The 20,655-nt window shown below is 41.0% G+C and overlaps 1 protein-coding gene across 1 annotated transcript in view; it reads right to left on the bottom strand.

Moving 5' to 3' along the window:
* Positions 1–2,570: 2,570 nt before the first annotated feature.
* Positions 2,571–20,655, bottom strand: part of Reck (reversion-inducing-cysteine-rich protein with kazal motifs) — a 57,640-nt gene continuing 39,555 nt past the window's right edge. Inside the window, exons 12-21 of the mRNA XM_013026596.1 lie at positions 19,085–19,221; positions 16,180–16,320; positions 14,856–15,044; positions 14,070–14,192; positions 10,288–10,459; positions 8,562–8,754; positions 6,990–7,200; positions 5,459–5,532; positions 4,067–4,222; positions 2,571–3,159 (exon numbers count right to left, since the gene is read on the bottom strand). Of these exons, the coding sequence (XP_012882050.1) occupies positions 2,938–3,159; positions 4,067–4,222; positions 5,459–5,532; positions 6,990–7,200; positions 8,562–8,754; positions 10,288–10,459; positions 14,070–14,192; positions 14,856–15,044; positions 16,180–16,320; positions 19,085–19,221 (1,618 nt within the window). The 3' untranslated portion in view covers positions 2,571–2,937. The remainder of the gene's footprint in view (positions 3,160–4,066; positions 4,223–5,458; positions 5,533–6,989; positions 7,201–8,561; positions 8,755–10,287; positions 10,460–14,069; positions 14,193–14,855; positions 15,045–16,179; positions 16,321–19,084; positions 19,222–20,655) is intronic.

Here is a 20,655-nt window from a genome sequence, read left to right as displayed (position 1 = left end):
TTTTTTTTTGGGTCCGGTTGTGGGCCTGAACTCTGGGCCTGGGCACTGTCCCTCAGCTCTTCAGCTCAAGGCTAGCACTCTACCACTTGAGCCGCAGCGCCACTTCCGGCTTTTTTTCTTTTTGCTAATGTTGTGCTGAGGAATCGAACCCAGGGCCTCATGCATGCAAGGCAAACACTCTACCACTGAGCCACCTTCCCAGCCCCCCTCCCTTACTATTAAACAGTTTTTGTTGTTGTTTTTTGCTGGTCCTGGGGCTTGAACTCAGGGCCTGGGCACTGTCCCTGAGCCTCTTTGTGCTCAAGGCTAGCACTCTAGCATTTTAGCCACAGCACCACTTCTGGCTTTTTTTTGAGTAGTTTATTGCAGATAAGAGTCTTATGGACTTTTCTGTCTGGGCTGACTTCAAACTGCAATTCTCAGATCTCAGCTTCCTGAGTAGCTAGGATTACAGGTGTGAGCCACTGGCACCCAGCCTGTTTAACAGCTTTTGAAATTTTTTTTAAAATAAAATTAAATCCAAGGTTTATTAAGGATTTCAGATTACATATTTCAAATTTATGGTATGGAATAGAACCATTTTGGAACTGAGGAAATGGCATAAATGAACACTGACATCCCTTGAAACTTTATAAAGAAAACAATTCCTCTGCCAAACTCATCCCCATTATAGAACAACATGAAATATAATCTTATAATCTACCTCTTCACTTTGGCAATGGCTCTATCCTAAAGGAATGAAAAGTAATGATTTTGCTACTTCTGTAAGTTCATTAATAATGGGATTCTGTCTTCAAGTTTATAAGATTGCTTATCCCATCTTCATACCTGAACACATGAAATTTGACATTATTCATCCTCTATCATGCCCATGCCCTCTTCCTCCTCCCCCGCTAGCAATCCATGGCTTCTTATTCCAGAGTTACATAGCTGACCCAAGGGTGACTGACTGTTTCATTTCCAGTGTCCATATTGCTTGAAAGAACAAATGACCAGATAAGATTTTTATTAAAATAGAAAAGCTTTCTAGTATATTGCATTGAAGACATTTACACAGAAATAAGCAATTGCAACAAATATGCTACATCAGCACTGAGATATTCTGAAAGCTTTAAGTGCCCACTTTTCAACATTTTGGTATAGTAAGCATATCTATCCCTATGTATTTCAAAGGATATATATATATATAAAATACTGAAAAAAAGTTCATGTAAAATCTAAGGTCAGGTGCATACAAACAAGAAGTATTACATTGTATTACATTATATAGCTTATTTCAAACTGTGGAACACATTCAAAGTATCCATTTTTTTAGACAACATGCAAATATTTTAATACTCAGTTTGATATCTTTAAATAGATAAAGCACAATTCTTCATAATTCTATATCAAAAAAGTCAGACAGAACATTTATCTACACTGTGCACATCATGAAAAGCAAATGTGTCTCCATAAACACAAGGTACTGGGTTAACACACATGATTGTCACATTACAAATATGGCTATTCACCTTCTTCATAATAAAATAGAAAAATCATGTATTTACATGAACTAATTATTTCACTTTTTTGGCAATTATAAAAATAGCAGCAAATGGTTTAAAGATTGATGTTTAAAAACTCTAAATTTAACTTGATGAATACCAAAGAGTACATGTCTGGTTGTTACAAAAATTGCATGATGTTTTAATGCAATGTGACCTCTCACTTTCACAAAAGTGACAGGCATAAATCAGTGACAAATGAGACTTCACTTACAATATATAATTATTAGAGGGTCATTTGGTCAGCTCTCTTTTACTTAACGATATAGATGGGGTCTTGAATGAAACCTGTAAATTGATTTAGGCAGAGTGGTAAATGCCTGTAATTGTAGGCTGAGGCAGGAGGATGAAATGTTCAAGGTCAATATGGGCTACATAGCAAAAAAACAAAAGATTTTTCCCCCTGTAAACTGAGTGGACCTGATGACTTATATGACATTTTCAAGGACACTTCACCTTGATTTCACACTCTCCTATATCAGTGGCTCTTCTCTGGACCCCTGCCCCTGCTTCTAGACAAAGAAGTGGGGATTATCTGTATATAATCTCGATTACTAGGGCAACCTTAATACTGACAAGAACTCTGAAATGAAGTTTATCTGATATGAACCCAATGGCAAAGTGAGTTTTCTTTCTTTTTCTTTTTTTTTTTTTGGTCGTGGGGCCTGAACTCTGGGCCTGGGCACTGTCCCTTAGCTCTTCAGCTCAAGGCTAGCTACCATTTGAGTCACAGTGCCACATCTGTTGGTTTTTTTTTGTTTTTTTTCTGTTTATGTGGTGCTGAGGAATTGAACCCAGGGCTTCATGCATGCAAGGCAAGTGCTCTACCACGGAGCCACCTTCCCAGCCTGTGAGTTCTCTTTCTAAAGAACAATTATCTCGGGCTGGGATGTAGCTCAGTGGCAAAGCACTTGCCTAGCAACGCAACGTCCTGGGTTCGATCCCCAGTACCAAAAAAGAAAAGACAAAAAAAATACAGTTAAAAAAAACCCAAACAAAAAAAAGAACAATTATCTCATTGATCAGTACTAAGTTTGAATTCAGGGCTTTGTGCTTGCTCCCACTTAAGCCATGCCTCTAGCTCTTATCAAGGATATTAAAGTTGTTCTAGAGTGGGAACCTCATCATTGAGAATATTGTAAATCACAAGGCCGTGATCCACCAGAAAGAGGCATCCTCATGCATTAGTATTTGGAAGAAGAACATATTTACCATTTGTAAAGCTAAGACAAAAGCTCTACATATATTGGTGGATTAAAAAAAAATACTGTGTGGTGACAAGAGGTGACGTACTTTTACTTGGCCGCTGTACCACCACCAACCCGCAGTCTTGAATGTCTTTCACAAGGTAGAAGAGTTATGGCTAGGAAGATTTTGCACTTTTTGTGGGCAGTCAGTGACGAGTCCAGAGCATGTGCAAGGCAAGGGCCAGGCTGAGGAGGAGGAGCAGGGAGTTCCAAGAAGGCCTGGCCCCCATGGCAGCTGATGGCAGGCTGTTGGAGACCTGCGCTTGGGAGATGATGAGAGCAGACAGAGGGACGTGGGATGCCAGAGTGGGGCTGTCAGAGTTGATGAGGGACTCGATCTTCTCTGCTTCCTTATTACAAGCCTCAATCTGGGAGAACGAGAAAAAGATCTGTTCAACACAAAACTACAGGAACATGTGAAAAGGTCAAACTGGACAGATTCCACGCATATGCCTAAAGTAATGTAGCCTTCTAGGGACCATTCATTCTCTTTGCCTTTCTTTTCTTAGCTAAAGTAACATTTTATTATAGCCTTAATTTACTACATATATGTAAGGCATTAAAGAAAGTCAGAAATGAACGACAAGGCCATTGCCCTAATCAATCAACTTGTCTCATCGTTCACTGCCTATGTACTCTAGACTTCATCTTTACTTGGTTAAACAGTCAATGGAGTGTGCTTCAATGGTTCTTTAAACATGAGGCTAAAGCAATTTAACTTTAACCAGGCTTATCTAATGATGGCAGTTCTCAAAGTAAACATCCTGCTTATTGAGCTCTCACTACTGTCATGCTGAAATCTGGGTTTCACCTGCTCCTAAATTAGAGAAAGAAAAACTGCTTACAAGTCTAGCTTCCTCTACAGCAGGAGCAGAGCCCCGAGGAAGCCAGAGGCTTTCTGGCCTTCTCACTGTGAGGCCTGTGCCAGTCTTGCCTCCCTGGGCCTCAGTGGCCTCATTTGTATAAGAAGTGGACTGCCACTGGTGTGTTCTCAAAGTCCCTCCATCTCTGTACCCTCTGAGTCCCAGTGCCTTAGTTTTTCCCTTCCCCTGGCTCCACTATATTCCTGACAAATGGATGCCAGGCCTCAGCTGTCTAGAAAAGTACTTGGTTCTTCAGAGACTCCCTTGTTTTTCTCCCTTCTTGGTTCCAAACTCCCCAAGAGCCCCCGTTTCCTCATCTCCTGATCCTTCCCTGCTCCTGATGTGTACTCTCTACCTAAGTCCACACAACCTGAAAGTGACAGGACGGTGCACACCATGCACTGAGCGATACCTGCAAAGGTTTTGGATAATGATCCACAGGAATGATCAGAATCACTATTTCTGACTCAATGCTGAAGTATCCAAATACATCACACTGTGGGACAGAAACATGCATGCGGATTTTCTGAAGGATTTCCAGAACTGTTATTGGCTTTTTATTTGTTACCTAGAAGGAGAAAACATTTTTATTACCTGAGGACAAGAAGAGGTCACTACTACTGCCTAAGCTGCCATTACTGCCATTGCTTCAGTGGCCACTGGAGGAGACGCTGACTAAAGAACCCTTGGCCCCAAAATGACTCTATGGACCAAGTCCTAGGTTTTTTGTTTGTGTTTTTATTTTGTTTTTCAATGTGCTGGCCTTGGGAGGCTTGAACTCAGGGCCAAAGCACCGTTCTTGAACTTTGGCTATTTTAAGGCTAGTGCTCTACCACTTTGAGTCACAAGGTTTTGGGTAGTTAATTGGAGATAAGAGTTCCATGGACTTTCCTGGCTTTAAACTGTAATCCTTAGATCTCAGCCTTCTGAGTAGATAGGATTAAAGGCATAAGCCATTGGTGCCCAGCCAGAAGTGATTTTCATTTATTTTTAAAAATTTTTAATTGTTATTATAAAGGTGATGTACAGAGGAGTTACAGTTATATAAGTCAGGTAAAGAGTACACTTTTCTTTTTTTTCTGCTTATGTGGTGCTGAGGAATCGAACCCAGGGCCTCATGCATGCAAGGCAAGCGCTCTACCACTGAGCCACCTTCCCAGCCCAGGAGTACATTTTTCTTTGGACAATATCTCCTCTTCCCTTGCTCTCTCCCAGTTTTTCCCTTCCATCCCCACCCACAAGAGATGTGGTTTTTAAATAGTGATTATTCTGACTCAGTCTTTCTACAAAGACTAAGTATTTTAATCAAAATAGAGAAGATTGTGTAGGCAGTGGCAAGTGTTTGCTGTACATTCTGGGAACCCTATCTTCACCAAATGGCACAGCAAATGTGATGATGTAGAGAAGGGAAAGGGTAAAACCACCTAGGGAGGGTGGTGGTTTCAGGAGGTCACCTTGGAGGAATTGGGGCTGGTATGATACCAGCCATCTTGAAATCATTTGAAATCTTGAAATCTACCAGCCTCAGCCACCTGCTCCACCTGCAGCTGCTCACCATCTCCCCAAGCTTTCTAAGAAAAGCTCAGGCTGACTGATGTGCACAGCTGGGGTGTGACAGGAAGAAGCACAGGTTGGGACTTCACTACGATGCAAACCCTCTTTATACTGGCTATGGTTGTGGGCAAGTCATTTTTCTGCAAATTCATTTCTTCATCTATAAATGGAGATAGTTCATTTGCTTTCCAGGATTCTGAGAGGTTTAGCAATAAGGTTACAACGGTACCTGACATATAAAGGAATATACCTTAGCAATAGTGTCCAGTTTTTCTCTGTCAAATAAAACTCTTAACATCCCAGCACATAATGGACAACAAGCACCTGTAACAGAAACCATTTTGTATGGGTTCAGAATTAACAAGAATTCAAAAGTTTTGTGATGATTCTCTTTTCAGATATACTGCCTGACCAACCTGTGGCCTTGTAATCTGTGAGTTTACCAAAGTTCTTTCTTCACCCCTGCCTCCATCCTGCTCAGGGAGAGGAAGCTGCGGTGTAACAGAGCACACAGACAGGCACCGAAGAAAGACACAGGGCCTAATTCTGCCCTGCCTCCATCTCACTCTGTGATCCTGGCCAAATGTTCTCACTGGGCCTTTGTTTGTTTGCAAATAAAGAGCTTATGATTTGGGAGTTCACAGCATTTGCTTTCAATTTAATTTTAAAATGATCTGAAAACTGTTTAAAAACCACAGCAAGATATGGCATGATCGAATTTAATGTTATACCACATTGAACATGGCAGAGCTCAGTAATCAATCCATTAGCCAGCCCTCCACAGTTGGCCTTCACTATTCCACTTCGTTCTGCTTCATTGCACTTGGTGCTCCTGACAGTACAGATCTGCACAGTAACTTGTGTCAGCTCCCTTGAAACAGGAGGAAAATAATCCTTTTAGTTCACTGCTACATCCCTAGTGCTTAGAAGACTGTCTGGCAAACAGTGGAAGCTCAGTGAATATTCGATGAGTGAATGCACGGAAGACTCCAGATTAACCTGCTCTGTATAGTTTTGCAATACAGTCTTACCTGCCACCTCTGAAGAGTGTGAGATCACAGGCAAACTGCTTTAAAACCCCCACAAACTTGCTGATTATATGCAACTAAACCAATTGAATTAAGATACTCAGGGTAATATGACAACTCTTTTTTATCTCTCTCAACTTCAAATGTTGGTGTTCTTCAAAACTTCTTTGATTATATATTTACTAATTCAGTGTTCATTACTTTTATAAGTAAATACTATATGTTTAATCTAATAACAATTTTAGAAAATAAGTACTACTTTATTTTATTTATTTTATGCTGGTTTTGGGGCTTGAACTTAGGGCCTGGATCCTGTCTTTGGTCTTTTTTTTGGATTAAGGATAGTACTCTGCCACTTGATCCACATCTCTGCTTCCAACTTTTTAGTGGTTAACTGGAGATGGACTGTCTTGCTAGTCTGGCTTTAAATTGTGATCCTCAGATCTTAGCCTCCTGAACAGGTAGTATTATAGGCATGAGCCCCAAGTGCCTAGTAATTACTTTATCATTTTATATATTAGTGTTTGGTGCAAAATTTGCTTGAAAAAAGAATGCCCTACTGTTCTGAAGTCACCAGACCAGATGATACCTAAGGTAATCCATAACTTTTCCAGGTCAATCCAGAATATTATGTCTAACTAATGTGTGAGTCTCTTGAAAAATTTAAATAAACTAGTCAGACTGACTTTCTTGAAGAGAATAAGCAAATTCTTCCAATTCCACCCGTGCCTACCCCAAATACCTCCAGCCTACCAGGTGGGATGATGGGTTTGCACCCTGTTGCCAAAAGTGGAGGACACTTCACAGCAGCACACTCAGTGACAGAACTGTATTCGGAGAGGACCCCAACAGCCTGGCAGGGTCCATCGTAATCAACTGCCACGCGATCAGAGTAGGCAGCACACACACTACTATAGGTCTCACCATTGTGGGCACAGACAGGCTCTGTGGCTCTGCAGAATGGCTGAGGGCAAACAAATCACAGTTAGCCAGGGAACTGCCATGGTGTACCAGTCCTGATCAGGAGGACAGGGGGTCTCTATCTCTCTCACCTTCTCTCTCTCTCTTGTCCTTGAGATTTTTTTTGCTCAAGGCTAGCACTCTACTACTTGTACCACAGCTCTACTTGAGGCTGTGTGTGTGTGTGTGTGTGTGTGTGTGTGTATGTGTGTGTGTGTGTGTGTGGTTAATTGGAGATAGAGTCTCTTGGATTTTCCTGCCCAGGTTGGCTTCAAATTGTGAATCTCAGTTCTCAGCCTCCTGAGTAGCCAGGATTACAGGTGTGAACCACTGGCAACTGGCTTCTATGCTCAAAAAAGGAAAAAGACACAGTAGTAAGCAAAGAACAACACAGCTGTCTCAAGAATGAACTGAAAAGGTGACCACTCAATCTCTCTGACCTGGGTGGTCGTTTCATATAAACAGGTATGAAATAAATATATCCTCTCACAACTCCTCCACCCAGATAGCTCTTAAAAATCCAAGAAAATCTGTTTGAAGAAAATAAGATCAATCTTTCTCTGAATGTGGAGGCCTTACCATTTCATCGTGGGTATAGGAAAAGGAGAGAAAAGAGTGAAGATAATAGTGGAACAGACAGACTCTGGGCTTATTCCTGGGTAGGTCAGGAAAAAGCATAAACAGGATGAGTAAAAGAGGAAGAAGAGAAGACTGGCAATTTAGAGAGGAAGATATCAATACAAATGGAATCTAAGTGTTGAGAGAAAACAAGTTTAGGTAAACAAGCTAAAGGGACTTTTCTAACCAAGACCAGAGAATGAGATACAACCTTGGAAGCTGTTAGGGAGTAGTGGATAAGGGAATCTAGGCCCAGAGATGGGTATCCCCCAGGACAGAATATGTGGTTCATGTGGGAAGTTCCAAAGGGGCGGTTTATGTGATTAGTCATTTAATGTGGATGCAGATTCCACAACCCTTCAAGACTAAGATATAGGCGAATGTAAAAGGACAGACATCTTAGAGAAGTTTTCAATCACTGTAAGTGGTAGGAGAGAAGTACAAAGATGGGGAAACTTTTTCTTTTCTTCCTGATTTGTTTCCTAGTGGGGACGATGCATAGAATTTTGGGAAGTACATTTGGAATGAAACCAAAGTCCTTTTCCTACAAATGGCAGCAAGAAGTCACTGTCTCTGCTTGCTTCTTCTACATTAGCTGCATAGAGGTACGCACTAGCCAGACAGCCTTTCAGAATGAGAAGAGCCAGTGTTCTTTTTCAGTGGAGGGCCTAATTCTTCTTGCCTGTAAAGGATCACAAACCCATTTTTTTTGCCCAGTGTACTTTGTTTGTCAGCCAAACAACATACCTGACACGGGCCTTTGTAGGAGAGGCTTTTTCCTCTTTGGTATAAAGTGCAGAGATTATTATGCTCCATGTGGTCTGTATCACACACAGGATCACGAATCTGGTCACAGGCGAGCTGTCTTGGCACACACTCATACTGACTACATCCAAATTTATCAAAAGTTGTCAGGCAGACTTGTGGCTTGGGAACACATCTGAAAAAGATGAATGCAGCGCATGAGCCAGCTGTAGGGTCCGGGATGAGGGGTGGGGAGGAAGATTATGGTGGGGCTAGCAGAGCCATGAATGAGGCCCAGGTGGCTGAGAAAAAAGCAAGAGATACAAGAGCTTATGTAGAGGGGTAGCATCAAGCATGCAGAATAGGCTATTGAGGTAGCAATGCCATACAAATTGCCCAAGGGAATGAGTTACTGGGTGGAAGCCTGGGGGGATACACCATTCTAACTGAAGCTGGGTGGGTAAGAAGGGTATATACAGTGGACCAGACTGAGGAAGCAGACATCAACACTGAAGTGAGGATCCAGAATGTGATACTGGGGAAAGGGGAAGGGAGAGAGATTTCAAGAGCCAAGGATGCAAGCACAGGTAGAAGTACTGAGACAGGAGGCCAGGTAGATGGGCTCCAATAACAAATGAAACATTTTCTTGTGCTTAATTTTACTTGGCTAAAAAAAAAAATCTATCTTAAGGAAAGCTTTTGCTAGGTACTGTGGCTCAAGCCTACAATCCTAGCTACTTGAGGGGTAGACATCAGAGGATCTCAGATCTTAGTCTGAGGCCAGCCTGGGCAAAAAAAAGTTTAAGAAAAACTCCATCTCAACCAATGGCTGGCAAGGTACAATGACATCTGACTGTCTTCTCCAGAGAGATGGGGAAGCACCAGGAGGATTATAACTCAGACTGGTTTTGGCATTAAAACCCTAACTCAAAAATAACCCAGACAAAAAAGGGGTTAGAAAGGCGTGCTCAACTGGTAGAGAACCTGCCTCACAAGCATGAGGCTCCAGCTTCAATCCCAGGACCACCAAAAAGAAAACAAAAAAGAGGTTTCACTTTATGTCCTAAAAAAATTTTCAGATTTCTGTACCTACCAGACTAAGAAGTTGACGCTAGTTGGACTACTTACTTACTGAGAATGCCACCAAAGTGGATTCTTCTAGTAATGTCTGGACCTTGTTTAATTTTCAATTCCTTATTTCTCCACAGCTCTCCTAAATCCTCATTTCCAACACTCATGACTTCCGCTCCTGTAGCCGTCTGCCTTTACCCATACCACATTTCTCCCTGCACCCATGCTGTGGCTGCTCATCCTCCCGGATTCAGCAGCGTGTCACATCCTCCTGAGCCTTTCCTCTCCAGGCTGCACTAACTGCCCATATTTGGGGTCCCAATCATGTTGGAAGATTTACTTGGCTCTTTTTTTACTTAGCAGTTTTACTTGGCTCTTTTTCTTTTTAGATTCCATACTCTTTAAGAAAGAGAGCACATTTTGGGGGGTGGGGGCAATGTCACACTATATAGCCCACGCTGACCTTGAAATCAAGCTCAGTCTTCTGCCTCAGTCTCTTCAATGCTGAGATTATATATGTGTGTCACAATACTGGGCCACAGACTGCCTTTCAACCCAACCCACCTTTGTGTTTTCACCATCTGATACATGGATGGTAGATGTTTTGTAAGTGCTGGTTTGGGGTTGAGGGGGAAAAAAAGAAAAGCTTTCAACTTACCTTTGGTTTTTTGGACAGAGATTAGGATTACAAGGGTCCTTGGAGATGCATGATCCAAACTCAAACTGGTGGTCTTGGAGACCCACACAGCGTGCAATACAGGCACTGGGATAAGTGCGTCCATTCTGTCCACAAACAGGGACAAACTGATCTGCGCAGTTACAGGGCAGGCCTGAAGAGAGGAAATGGAAGACATGCTAGAAAGCTTCATTTTCTAGCGGAGCAACAGGGGCTCATACTTATCATTGTAGCTACTCAGGAAGCTGAGACATGAAGGACTGGGTTCAAAGACAGCCAAGTCCATAAGACTCCATCCCCAAAATAACTAGCAGAGAGCTGGATTAGAGGTGTGGCTCAAGTAGTAAAGCACCAACCAAGTGAACAAACTAAACTTCCTGAGTAGCTAGGATTACAGGCATGAGCCACCAGTGCCTGGCATGTGAGATCCTTATCTCTAATAAACAATTCAGAAAAAGCTGAAAGCCACTGTGGCTCAAGTGATAGAGCCATTAGCCTTGAGAAGAAGAATCTCAGGGACAGAGCCCAGGTCCTACATTCAAATCAAAGTACCACCACACACACACACACACACACACACACACAAATCAAAACAAAAACATCCCACTTCATTGCTGAAGAGCACTGACTACTTATTTGGGTCTCTAAATTAAAAACAGAAGAAAAGCTTAACATATGTACCTTTGCTCTAAGTCATTCTCTGTAGTTACTTTGCAATCACTTTGGAATTCAGGAGGAACAGGATAGGGCTGACTGATTGCATCTTTATGGCTTTATGACAAAGAACTGAAATTACTCTTAAGTACCAATTGTGATTCCTCAGGACAAAACACTTTACAACAATGATGACTATTCTGACCAGTGATTACAGTAATAGCAACTTCTCCAGAATCCCCTCCAAGGAATGAAATAATAACCAGGCCTATAGTTCATGTCTACACCTAGAAGATGTCTGAGGACGAGCTAAAGTGCTGTCTTCCCATAGCTGCTACATAAAAAACCTCTCTCTGGAAGTGGTGCTGTGGCTCAAGTGGTAGAGTGCTCGTCTTGGGCTGAAGATCACAGGGAAAACACCCAGGCCCCGAGTTCAAGCCCCACGACCGAAAAAAAAAGAAAAAAAAACCCTCTCTCTGCTCCTCACCATATCTTTTTATTTGGCATACAGGGGCAATAATCAGGCCTGACATGTGGAATTCCTGGAGTTTGGGGCTGGCATCTAAAACTCTGGTTTCAGACACAGCCTCAAATATACACCCACGTAGACTTCCTTTCTTCCATTTGTCCTTATGAAGGTGGACCATTAACAATCATGTGGCAGTCCTATGTTCATACATTAAGTCAGAGAAATATGGCTACCTTGCCATCTCTGCTTTTTCAAAGGCAGCACAGCTTTGAATGAGTGCAAGGCAGCTTTCCTTTGTCAGCCAGTGGACAGGGGAACTGCAGACCACGGTCCTACAAGCAGATCCTTATAAAGAAGACTGTATGTAGAAAAATAAAGCTTGCTTCTCCTGATCTGGCATGTAAAATCTGAGATTTAGATGTCTCAACTCTGGGTTAGGGGATTTCTTAAGTATTAAGGGTAATACCAAAAACAAGACAAAGCAAGGTTCATAGATGCCTCCTATAGGTTCCTTCCCCTGTCATTTATTCAGGGATTGGGAAGAACAGGAAGGTAAAGCGGAAAAGTATAGTTTTGAAACTTAAATTTTTTTTGGGGGGGGTCCGGTCATGGGGCCTGAACTCTGGGCCTAGGTGCTGTCCCTCAGCTCTTCAGCTCAAGGCTACCACTTGAGCCACAGCGCCACTTCCGGCTTTTTTCTTATGTGGTGCTGAGGAATCAAACCCAGGGCCTCATGCATGCAAGGCAAGCGCTCTACCACTGAGCCACCTTCCCAGACCCTGAAACTTAAAAATTTTTATGACTATCTCCTTCTGAATCATGTGTGGACTTGAACACTTAATCACAAGAAATGTGTTGCAGTTTGGGGCCAGTAGAATTCCCTTAGCATCTGCTAACTTAATAGTTAATATTTAGCTGTTTAAAACAAACTAACAAACAAATAAGCAAGTAAATAAATAAATATATAATAAACAATAAAGACCTTTCTTATAAATTTTTGGGTCACTCTTATGTTCAGATTCTTCTATGGTTTTTCTAAGCACAATGAATTGTTCTCATTGGAACAGAACAAAGGGCAATAATGAGGGAGGATGTTATGACTGTACTAAGCCAGCAGAGACTGAGACTCACTGGATGAGGTGGGTTGGTTCCCCACCTACTTCCTTATCAGTCTACTGTTTACTTCTAACTTTTTTTTTTTTTTTTTTGGGTCCAGTCGTGGGGCCTGAACTCTGGGCCTGGGTGCTGTCCCTCAGCTCTTCAGCTCAAGGCTAGCACTCTACCACTTGAGCTACAGTGCCACTTCCGGCTTTTTTCTTTTTGTTTATGTGGTTCTGAGGAATCAAAACCAGGGCCTCAAGCATGCAAGGCAAGCGCTCTACCACTGAGCCATCTTCCCAGCCCCTCACTTCTAACTTTTTATTATTAGTTTTTTGTTTTTGTTTTTTTTGCCAGTCCTGGGGCTTGAACTCAGGGCCTGAGTTCAAGACTAGCACTCTACCACTTGAGCCACAGCTCCACTTCTAGGTTTTTCTGCTTATGTGGTACTGAGGAATGGAACCCAGGGCTTCATGCATGCTAGGCAAGCTCTCTACCACTAAGCCACATTCCCAGCCCTCACTTCTTACTTTTAGTCTCCTTTTTATTTCCAAAGGACTGGAGATACAAGGTGGGTAAAACCTTATTCTTTTCTCCCCAACACCAACCCCACCTTCTTGGCCTCTAATACTAACTCCTGGGAAAAAAGAATCAAGAATCCACTGGTACTGCAGTGGCATGAAATGGAAGTATGAGGTAAAGACCTAGAATGTCTTTACCCAGAACCAAAGGTACTTGAGATCTGGGAGAAAACAGCATCAGTAGATACCAGCAGACTGGGCTACTGCTGTTGTCAAGTGCAGCTTCATCGCAGAAAATGTCCATATTACCAGGCCATACATCTGTTGCTGCTGATGTGAGCACAATACCACAGCATAAAACATGGTAAAATCAAGAAAATAGTATGGGATGAGGTATGATACTATCTGTGGAAATCAATAAGCTCAGGCAATGGCAAAAAACACCTTAAAAACACATTTAGACTACATGGTAGGGGGATGTGGGGGTATTTCACTAGGCAGAAAAGTTCCATTTAACTGAAACCATCCTACTCATAGACCCTATTCTTTCTGACTCATGGAATCCGAGAATATTTGTGCTGGAAGGGCCCCAAGGAACCATTTAATTTAATGCCTAAAATCAATACAGGATGAAACTAAGATCAAGTAAGTATTTTGTCCTCAGATTCTGTACTGATTTTTTTTTTTTTTTTGGTCCGGTCGTGGGGCCTGAACTCTGGGCCTGGGCGCTGTCCCTCAGCTCTTCAGCTCAAGGCTAGCGCTCTACCACTTGAGCCACAGTGCCACTTCCGGCTTTTTTGCTTTTCTTTTTGTTTATGTGGTGCTGAGGAATCAAACCCAGGGCCTCAGGCATGCAAAGCAAGCGCTTTACCACTGAGCCACCTTCCCAGCCCCAGATTCTGTACTGATTTTATGGTATATATTTGCAGTTAAAGCAAGACTAGAGAGGCTGCCTTAAAGGAACAATGAGCACAAAGCAATGATGCCTCCCTGCCCCCAACAGGCTTGATGTTCATAGTCACCTGTGAAGATACGACGGTCATCATCTGAGCTGTGCTCATTGAGGCAGAGGCGAGTAGAACATACCAGATTGCCAGCGAAACAAGAACAGATATTGCAGTCAATACTAAATGATGTTCCATGACCTGAGAGAAAGGATAAGAGAGCACTGAACTATATTATGCATTAAAAAATAGAATAAAAATTAAAATTTTAATAGTTCTAAAACTATTTCTTAAGTTTTAGTAAGGAATTTATTTTAGTAAAACAGGGTTAAAATAGGGAGAAATGAGGAAGAGAGAAAAATATTTCCTGCTTCCCATATAGGAAATGGGAGTTAAAGACTCTTCAAAAAGTTTCAAAATAGAATTTTTATTTTTGTTTTTTTGTTGGTCATAGGGATTGAACTCAGGGCCTGGACGCTCTCCCTGAGCTCTTTTGCTCAAAGCTAGCACTCTACCACTTGAGCTACAGAGCTACTTCCAGTTTTCAGGTGGTTAACTGGAGATAATAGTCTCACAGTTCTTTCCTGTCTGGTCTGGCTTTGAACCATGATCCTCAGATCTCAGCTTCCTAGGAGTACAGGCATGAGCCACCAACACCTGGCTCAAAATAGAAATTTTTGAAAGATGATTTTGGAGTATGCAAAAGAGGGACTTAAACCTAAGATATTTGTATTTTTGCATTTGGACCCCATCATATTCTTCTAAGTTCCTAATATGCTGGTAAGAACCCATCACTGTTTGTTCTATAAAGTGAAGACAACCAATCATAGTACAAACAAAGCACAAATACAGTTCAAGGCTCACTTTTTCTTTTTCCTCCAACAATACAAGACTTCTGGAGGTCTATACAGTGCATCTCCATACAGTTTTCTAAAAGTCCGCTTTGTCCACATGAACAGATTTTATAACAACCAACTTCCCCTGCAGATGATGGCACCTGGATTAGTGTCCCTTGACGGACGATGAAATCAGATGCTTCTCCCAATTTGCAGCCTGTACAAAAATAATTCATTACTGGTATTATTTTCATGACAATGTTTTACAATATTAGATAGGATCTACTGAATAAAGTCTTATAGGGGCTGTGAAGCTATTAAAGATTATATAGGGGCTGGGAAGGTGGCTCAGTGGTAGATCGCTTGCCTTGCATACCTGAGGCCTTGGGTTCAATTCTTCAGCACCACATAAGCAAAAAGAAAAATGCCAGAAGTGGTGCTGTGGCTGAAGTGGAGAGCACTAGCCTTGAGCTGAAGAGCTGAGGGACAGCGCCCAGGCCCAGAGTTCAGGCCCCATGACTGGATCCCCCAAAAACCCAAAAAACATTATATAATAGAAATTTCCCTAAATTAAGAAATTGCTTTGCCAGGTGCTGGTGGCTCACACCTGTAATCCTAACTACTCAGGAAGCTGAAATCTAAGGATTGTGGTTCAAAACTAGCTTTGGCAGGAAATTCTGTGAGACTCTTATCTATGAATAACCACCAAAAAGTTAGAAGTGGAGCTGTGGCTCAAGTGGTAGAGCACTGGCCTTGAGCATCCAGGCCCAGAGTTCAAGCCCCAGGAAAAGCACAAAATATTTTTTAAAATATCCTCTCAAAGGAAAATTCTATGTTCTAGGGGGCAGTGGTAATTAAGGACCAATACTCTGAAGTTAGCTACAGTTTGGTACAAAAATGCTATATAATATGTAGTTTTGGCTGGGTATAATGATGTATACCTCTAATCCCAGAACTTGGGAAGCTGAGGGTATTATATTTCTCTGCATACTACAGAAAAGAAAAAAAAAACCAACCCATGAACAATGTATAGTAGATTTGCCAAACACTATAACATGAAGAGAAAGTTTAAAAGGCTGGCTCAAACTTCTCTTATAGTCTGAATATTGTAATTTATGATAATCACATTTTGGACTGATACTATTAGTTTACCATCTAAATGTTAACTGAAAATTACATATCTTTTTCTTTGCTTACATACATCATAAATGTTTTCTGGGAAAATCTTAAATATCACAGGAAAACAATAGAGAAATAGAAACCCTTGCAACCTTACTTTAAAGATTATTCCAAAAGAAACACCAGCAGCATCTCTCCTCATCCCACAGCCACACAGACCTATTATCTCTTACCTTGAACACAAGAATACGGAAGGCAGGGATCTCCAGATGGACACCCTTTGCGGTTCACTTCACAAAGCTCATTGGCTGGGCAAGGATTTGGGTTACAGGGGTGAGTCACTTCTTCTACAATACTACCTAAAGAACTTGGCCCTAGAAAAACAGCAACAAAATAGTTAAAGTGCATACAACTTTAAAGAGTAACAGAAGTCTGTAAGCTTTTTGAATTAATGAGGCTAGAATACATATGCAGAAAGGCTTGATCTTAATAAGCTATTAAAACAGATCATCATTTGTGATTTTAGCATAAAGAGGCTTTTATTCATTCTTTTATTTGTTGAGTACCTACAATATGGTAGACAAGATTCTAGATACAAAACAAGATACAAAACAAGACTGAGGTGGAGGTAGTGTGAGGCTTTGAGTTCAATATATATGTATTTCCCCCCCCCCCATAAATCCCAAATAGACAAGACTTTAACATACAAGTCTTTACCAAATATAAACAAATTTTTAAAATTTTTATTTATTTTTTATTGTGAAAATACTGTTCAGAGGGGTTACAAATAGATGGGCAAGATATTATTATTATTTTTTTTGGGGGGGTCTGGTCGTGAGGCCTGAACTCTGGGCCTGGGCGCTGTCCCTCAGCTCTTCAGCTCAAGGCTAGTGCTCTACCAATTGAGCCACAACACCACTTCTGGCCTTTTTTTTTTTTTGCTTATGTGGTGCTGAGGAATCGAACCCAGGGCCTTATGCATGCAAGGCAAGCGATCTACCACTGAGCCACCTTCCCAGCCCGGACAAGATATTATTTATATTTTGGTTTTTCTTTCCTTTTTTTTTTTTTTTTTGGCAGTCCTGGGGCTTGAACTCAGGGTCTGGGCACTGTCCCTAAGCTTCTTTTGCTCAAGGTTAACACTCTACCACTTGAGCCACAGCACCACTTCTGACTTTTTCTGTTTACGTGGTACTGAGGAATTGAACCCAGTGCTTCATGCATGCTAGGCAAGCACTCTACCACTAAACCACATTCTCAGCCCATAAACAAAATTTATATCTGGTAAAATGTGTTTACATCTGGTAAAGAAAGGACAAAACTCCACCTAAATATTTGTGTGCATATATAAATAAGGTAAACTCAGGTAACTCAATATTTTCAATAGGTTGATCAAATAGGTGCTTATGTCTAAGAGGGATAATCTGGATGCTTTACCAAACATGATAATCTATTATGGCAATATAAACCCTGTAACATTATATTTAACTTTGCAATTGTAACTAAGAGAAAGTCTCAAAGTATGATTCAAGTAAAAACTTTTCAAAGATTTTTCTCCTAATGAAGTAATGCCTTCTATACATATATGTGACTTCTGTATTAGAGTCCAGGGCTGTGACTATATTAATTTTGCCTGTTGTGGAAGAGCTCTTGGATTAAGTTCCAGCTTAATCATTCTGTGCATGGGGAATCTGAGGCCCAAAGAAGTAATCTGCTCAGTTACAGAGGCCTAGGCTTGTATTATTTATGTGAGGAAAGAAAGACAAAAGTTTAAGAGCCATAGTTTGTTAGTCTTGAAAGCATATACTAGTCTTGGCATATACTATCAGCTACAAATTCAGAATACACCCTTCTCTCCCTGTTTACTAATAAATCTCCAACTGTACTTAGGGTAACAATAAACTCATAACTAAAAAAGATAATTTTCCCAGTTTTTCTGTACAATTAGGGGTACCACCCAGAGTTAGCATATAGAAGCTAGAACCCGAATAGACCTGTGTGGTAAAAACACATGGAGTAACTTAAGATGACTAAAGTCAGGTGCTATGGAGGCCAGAAATCTGGATGCCTAAGATGGTATTTGTTTCTGGGCTATCTTTTACTTCTATGTTTTGTTTTGTTATTTAAAAATTTAATTCTATCTGCACAGGAAAAAAAAAAAAAGTAGGTAGACTTCACTGTCTGCTTTTCCCGCTAGCTCATGGCTCATGTGCCCCCTGGTGGCCGCCTGAACACTTCACACATTGTCTAACTCCTGACAGTAGGAGTTGCACTTGTTATGCCCAGCTTCCGGGCAAGGTCACACTGCTGCCAAGATGCTCAGCTCTAGAATCCCTCAATGACATACCAACATACTTCTGTAGCTCTTGGCAGCAGCACTTGGCAAACAGAAGCTAAATCAAGGAGATAAATTACGTTTTCCTGTGTTAATCCAAGCATCATTCTTCACTTTGAATTGAGTGAGTTTAAGCCAGGCCTGGCTCAGCTATATTTGGGTATATCAGAATATCTTCTGATAACAAAAAAGCTGAGGGAAATTTCACTTTCTGATCATATGATGGCAAAAATACAGTAAAGAAACTTGAGAATGATATTTGATTCTTTGCTTAGAATTCCTGACTGATCAGTTCACATTTTCTCACAATAATATAACATTTTTTTCCTGTTAGTTTTGAAATCTGAATTCCAGCCCTCAAGCCTGCTAGGTGTGTGCTCTAACTGCTAAATGACACCTCCAGCTCTTTTATCTGCTGGTAGGGTCTCTCTGCCTCTTTGGGTGTTTGCCTGATTGATATTCACCCATGTTAGGCTTCCAGGTAGGGAGGATAACAGGTTCTCCATTGAGGAGTCTCAAGAACTTTTCTGTATAGAGTAGCCTTGAACTACAATTCCAATAATCTACACAGCTCCCAAGTAATCCTAGCCCCGAAGTAGCTAGGATTACAGATGTGAGCTACCAGTGCCTGGCTTACTGCCACTTGTGCTTACAAAGTTTTAGATCAGGCTTACATGGGCCAAAAAGGGGCCAAGCAAATATGGTAAGCTTGTGTGACTGAGAAGGCATCATTGAACAACCCCTGCTCAATAGACAGATGCTCATGACTTTGAAATCTAAAAGCAAACACCAACAGTACTTACTGAGATACGTATCCAAAGGTATGCAGTTCTCTAGGTCATCTGTGGGTGACAGAAGCTCACAAATACTTTCAGCTGTGTGATCTTCAGGGAATCTGTTTTGGTCTCCACATTTTTTGAGAATCTCCACACAATCTGATCTTGAAAAGAAAAATGTACACAAATTTAGGGTTCAAGGAACCTTCTCATGTTGTTTGGTCAAAATTACATCAGTTCCTGAAGCTTTGAGTTTTCATCAATTAACAATGTTTCACAATTGGGTAAAAGGAAAGAAGAGACACAATAAACTTCCAGCTGCATAGTACACTCAAGGCATTCCTAACTTTCTATTATCTGAGATAAAAAATCTTGCTCAAATTTTACACTTTGTGTGTGAAGGGGATGGTTGGGAATTAAACCTAGGGCCTGTGGAAATAAGGCAAGCCCTCCACACTTGAGCCATGCCTTCAGTATCTCAAAGTTATACCTATCAACATGGCTTTTCATCATCTTTGAAAGGAAATTAAATTAAGCTATCTTGATTTGCCTTTTGCAAAACTATATGCCTTCACTTTCAAGATCTCAGATCTTATGCTTTCTTGTTTGCTTCCTTTCCCTTCTCCTTTCTCTTTTTAAACATCTTTTTTAGCTATCATAACTGGAAAGTCTATTACTATAAATTGTCTGAATGTTGAAGAAGAACTTGACTCCTTTCCTGCAAGTTTTCTGTGCTGAGAGTCCACGTATTTCCCACGGTTGCTTCTTGTTTATCATCTCCTAGTTACATCTCCTTGTCTACCTACTCAAGTCATCCTCAAGTGAAGTCAGAAAACAGATAAGGAAGCTTTTTAAGGTTGAAATAATATCTAATGGTCCATGAAGTACCAGCAGTTCTGAATCACTTACCAACAGCTTAGGGACTAAAAATTAATTTGGTCTTGGAAAAGCTTTAGGAACAAAAAGAGATGCTTGAAGAACAGCTACTGTAGACCACTACAGTTAACAGTTCAGTTTCACCTTTATCCTAGGTTGCCTAAGTAAGCCATGCAAAAATGTCTACTGAGAACAGGCCATAATGACTCTATCACTGCTCTTTCACTCTTCAAACATTTATAAGATACCTACTGTTTATCAAGATTATGTCAACATCTGAAGAGGAGAAAAAGAAAGAGAACAGAAAAATGTCACAAAAAAAGAACAGGTTCTTTAAGTAGAGCAAACTAATAGAATATAAGACAAGTTTAAGGTATACAAATAGAATTGTGCATTAAAGGTATTTAGTAAATGTTTCTTGAATTAGATTCCTTACAGAAGTACACTTTAAAGGCCTCCAGGAATATTTGTAGTAAGGATAAATTACTATCAGCTGGAGAAGTCTGGTAAAGACTCCGTAGGAATGTCTGGTATTTGAGAGGAGTTTGGACAGTCAGTGGGAATGGGAGGAACAGTAATCTAAGCAGAGGAGGATAAAATAGGAAAGCATCTGACAAACAGAGGAGTGAAAGGCAAAAGGAGGCTGAAGAAAAAAATTCTGTAAGAGAGGCTCTAGGTAGAGATCAAGGGTAGAAAGTGGGAGTCATGATAATGAAACTTAC

This window comes from Dipodomys ordii, unplaced genomic scaffold (assembly GCF_000151885.1).
Source record: "Dipodomys ordii isolate 6190 unplaced genomic scaffold, Dord_2.0 Scaffold95, whole genome shotgun sequence".
NCBI lineage: Eukaryota > Metazoa > Chordata > Mammalia > Rodentia > Heteromyidae > Dipodomys > Dipodomys ordii.
Note: the sequence above shows the minus strand (reverse complement) of the source record. Positions and strands in the feature narration are given on the sequence as shown.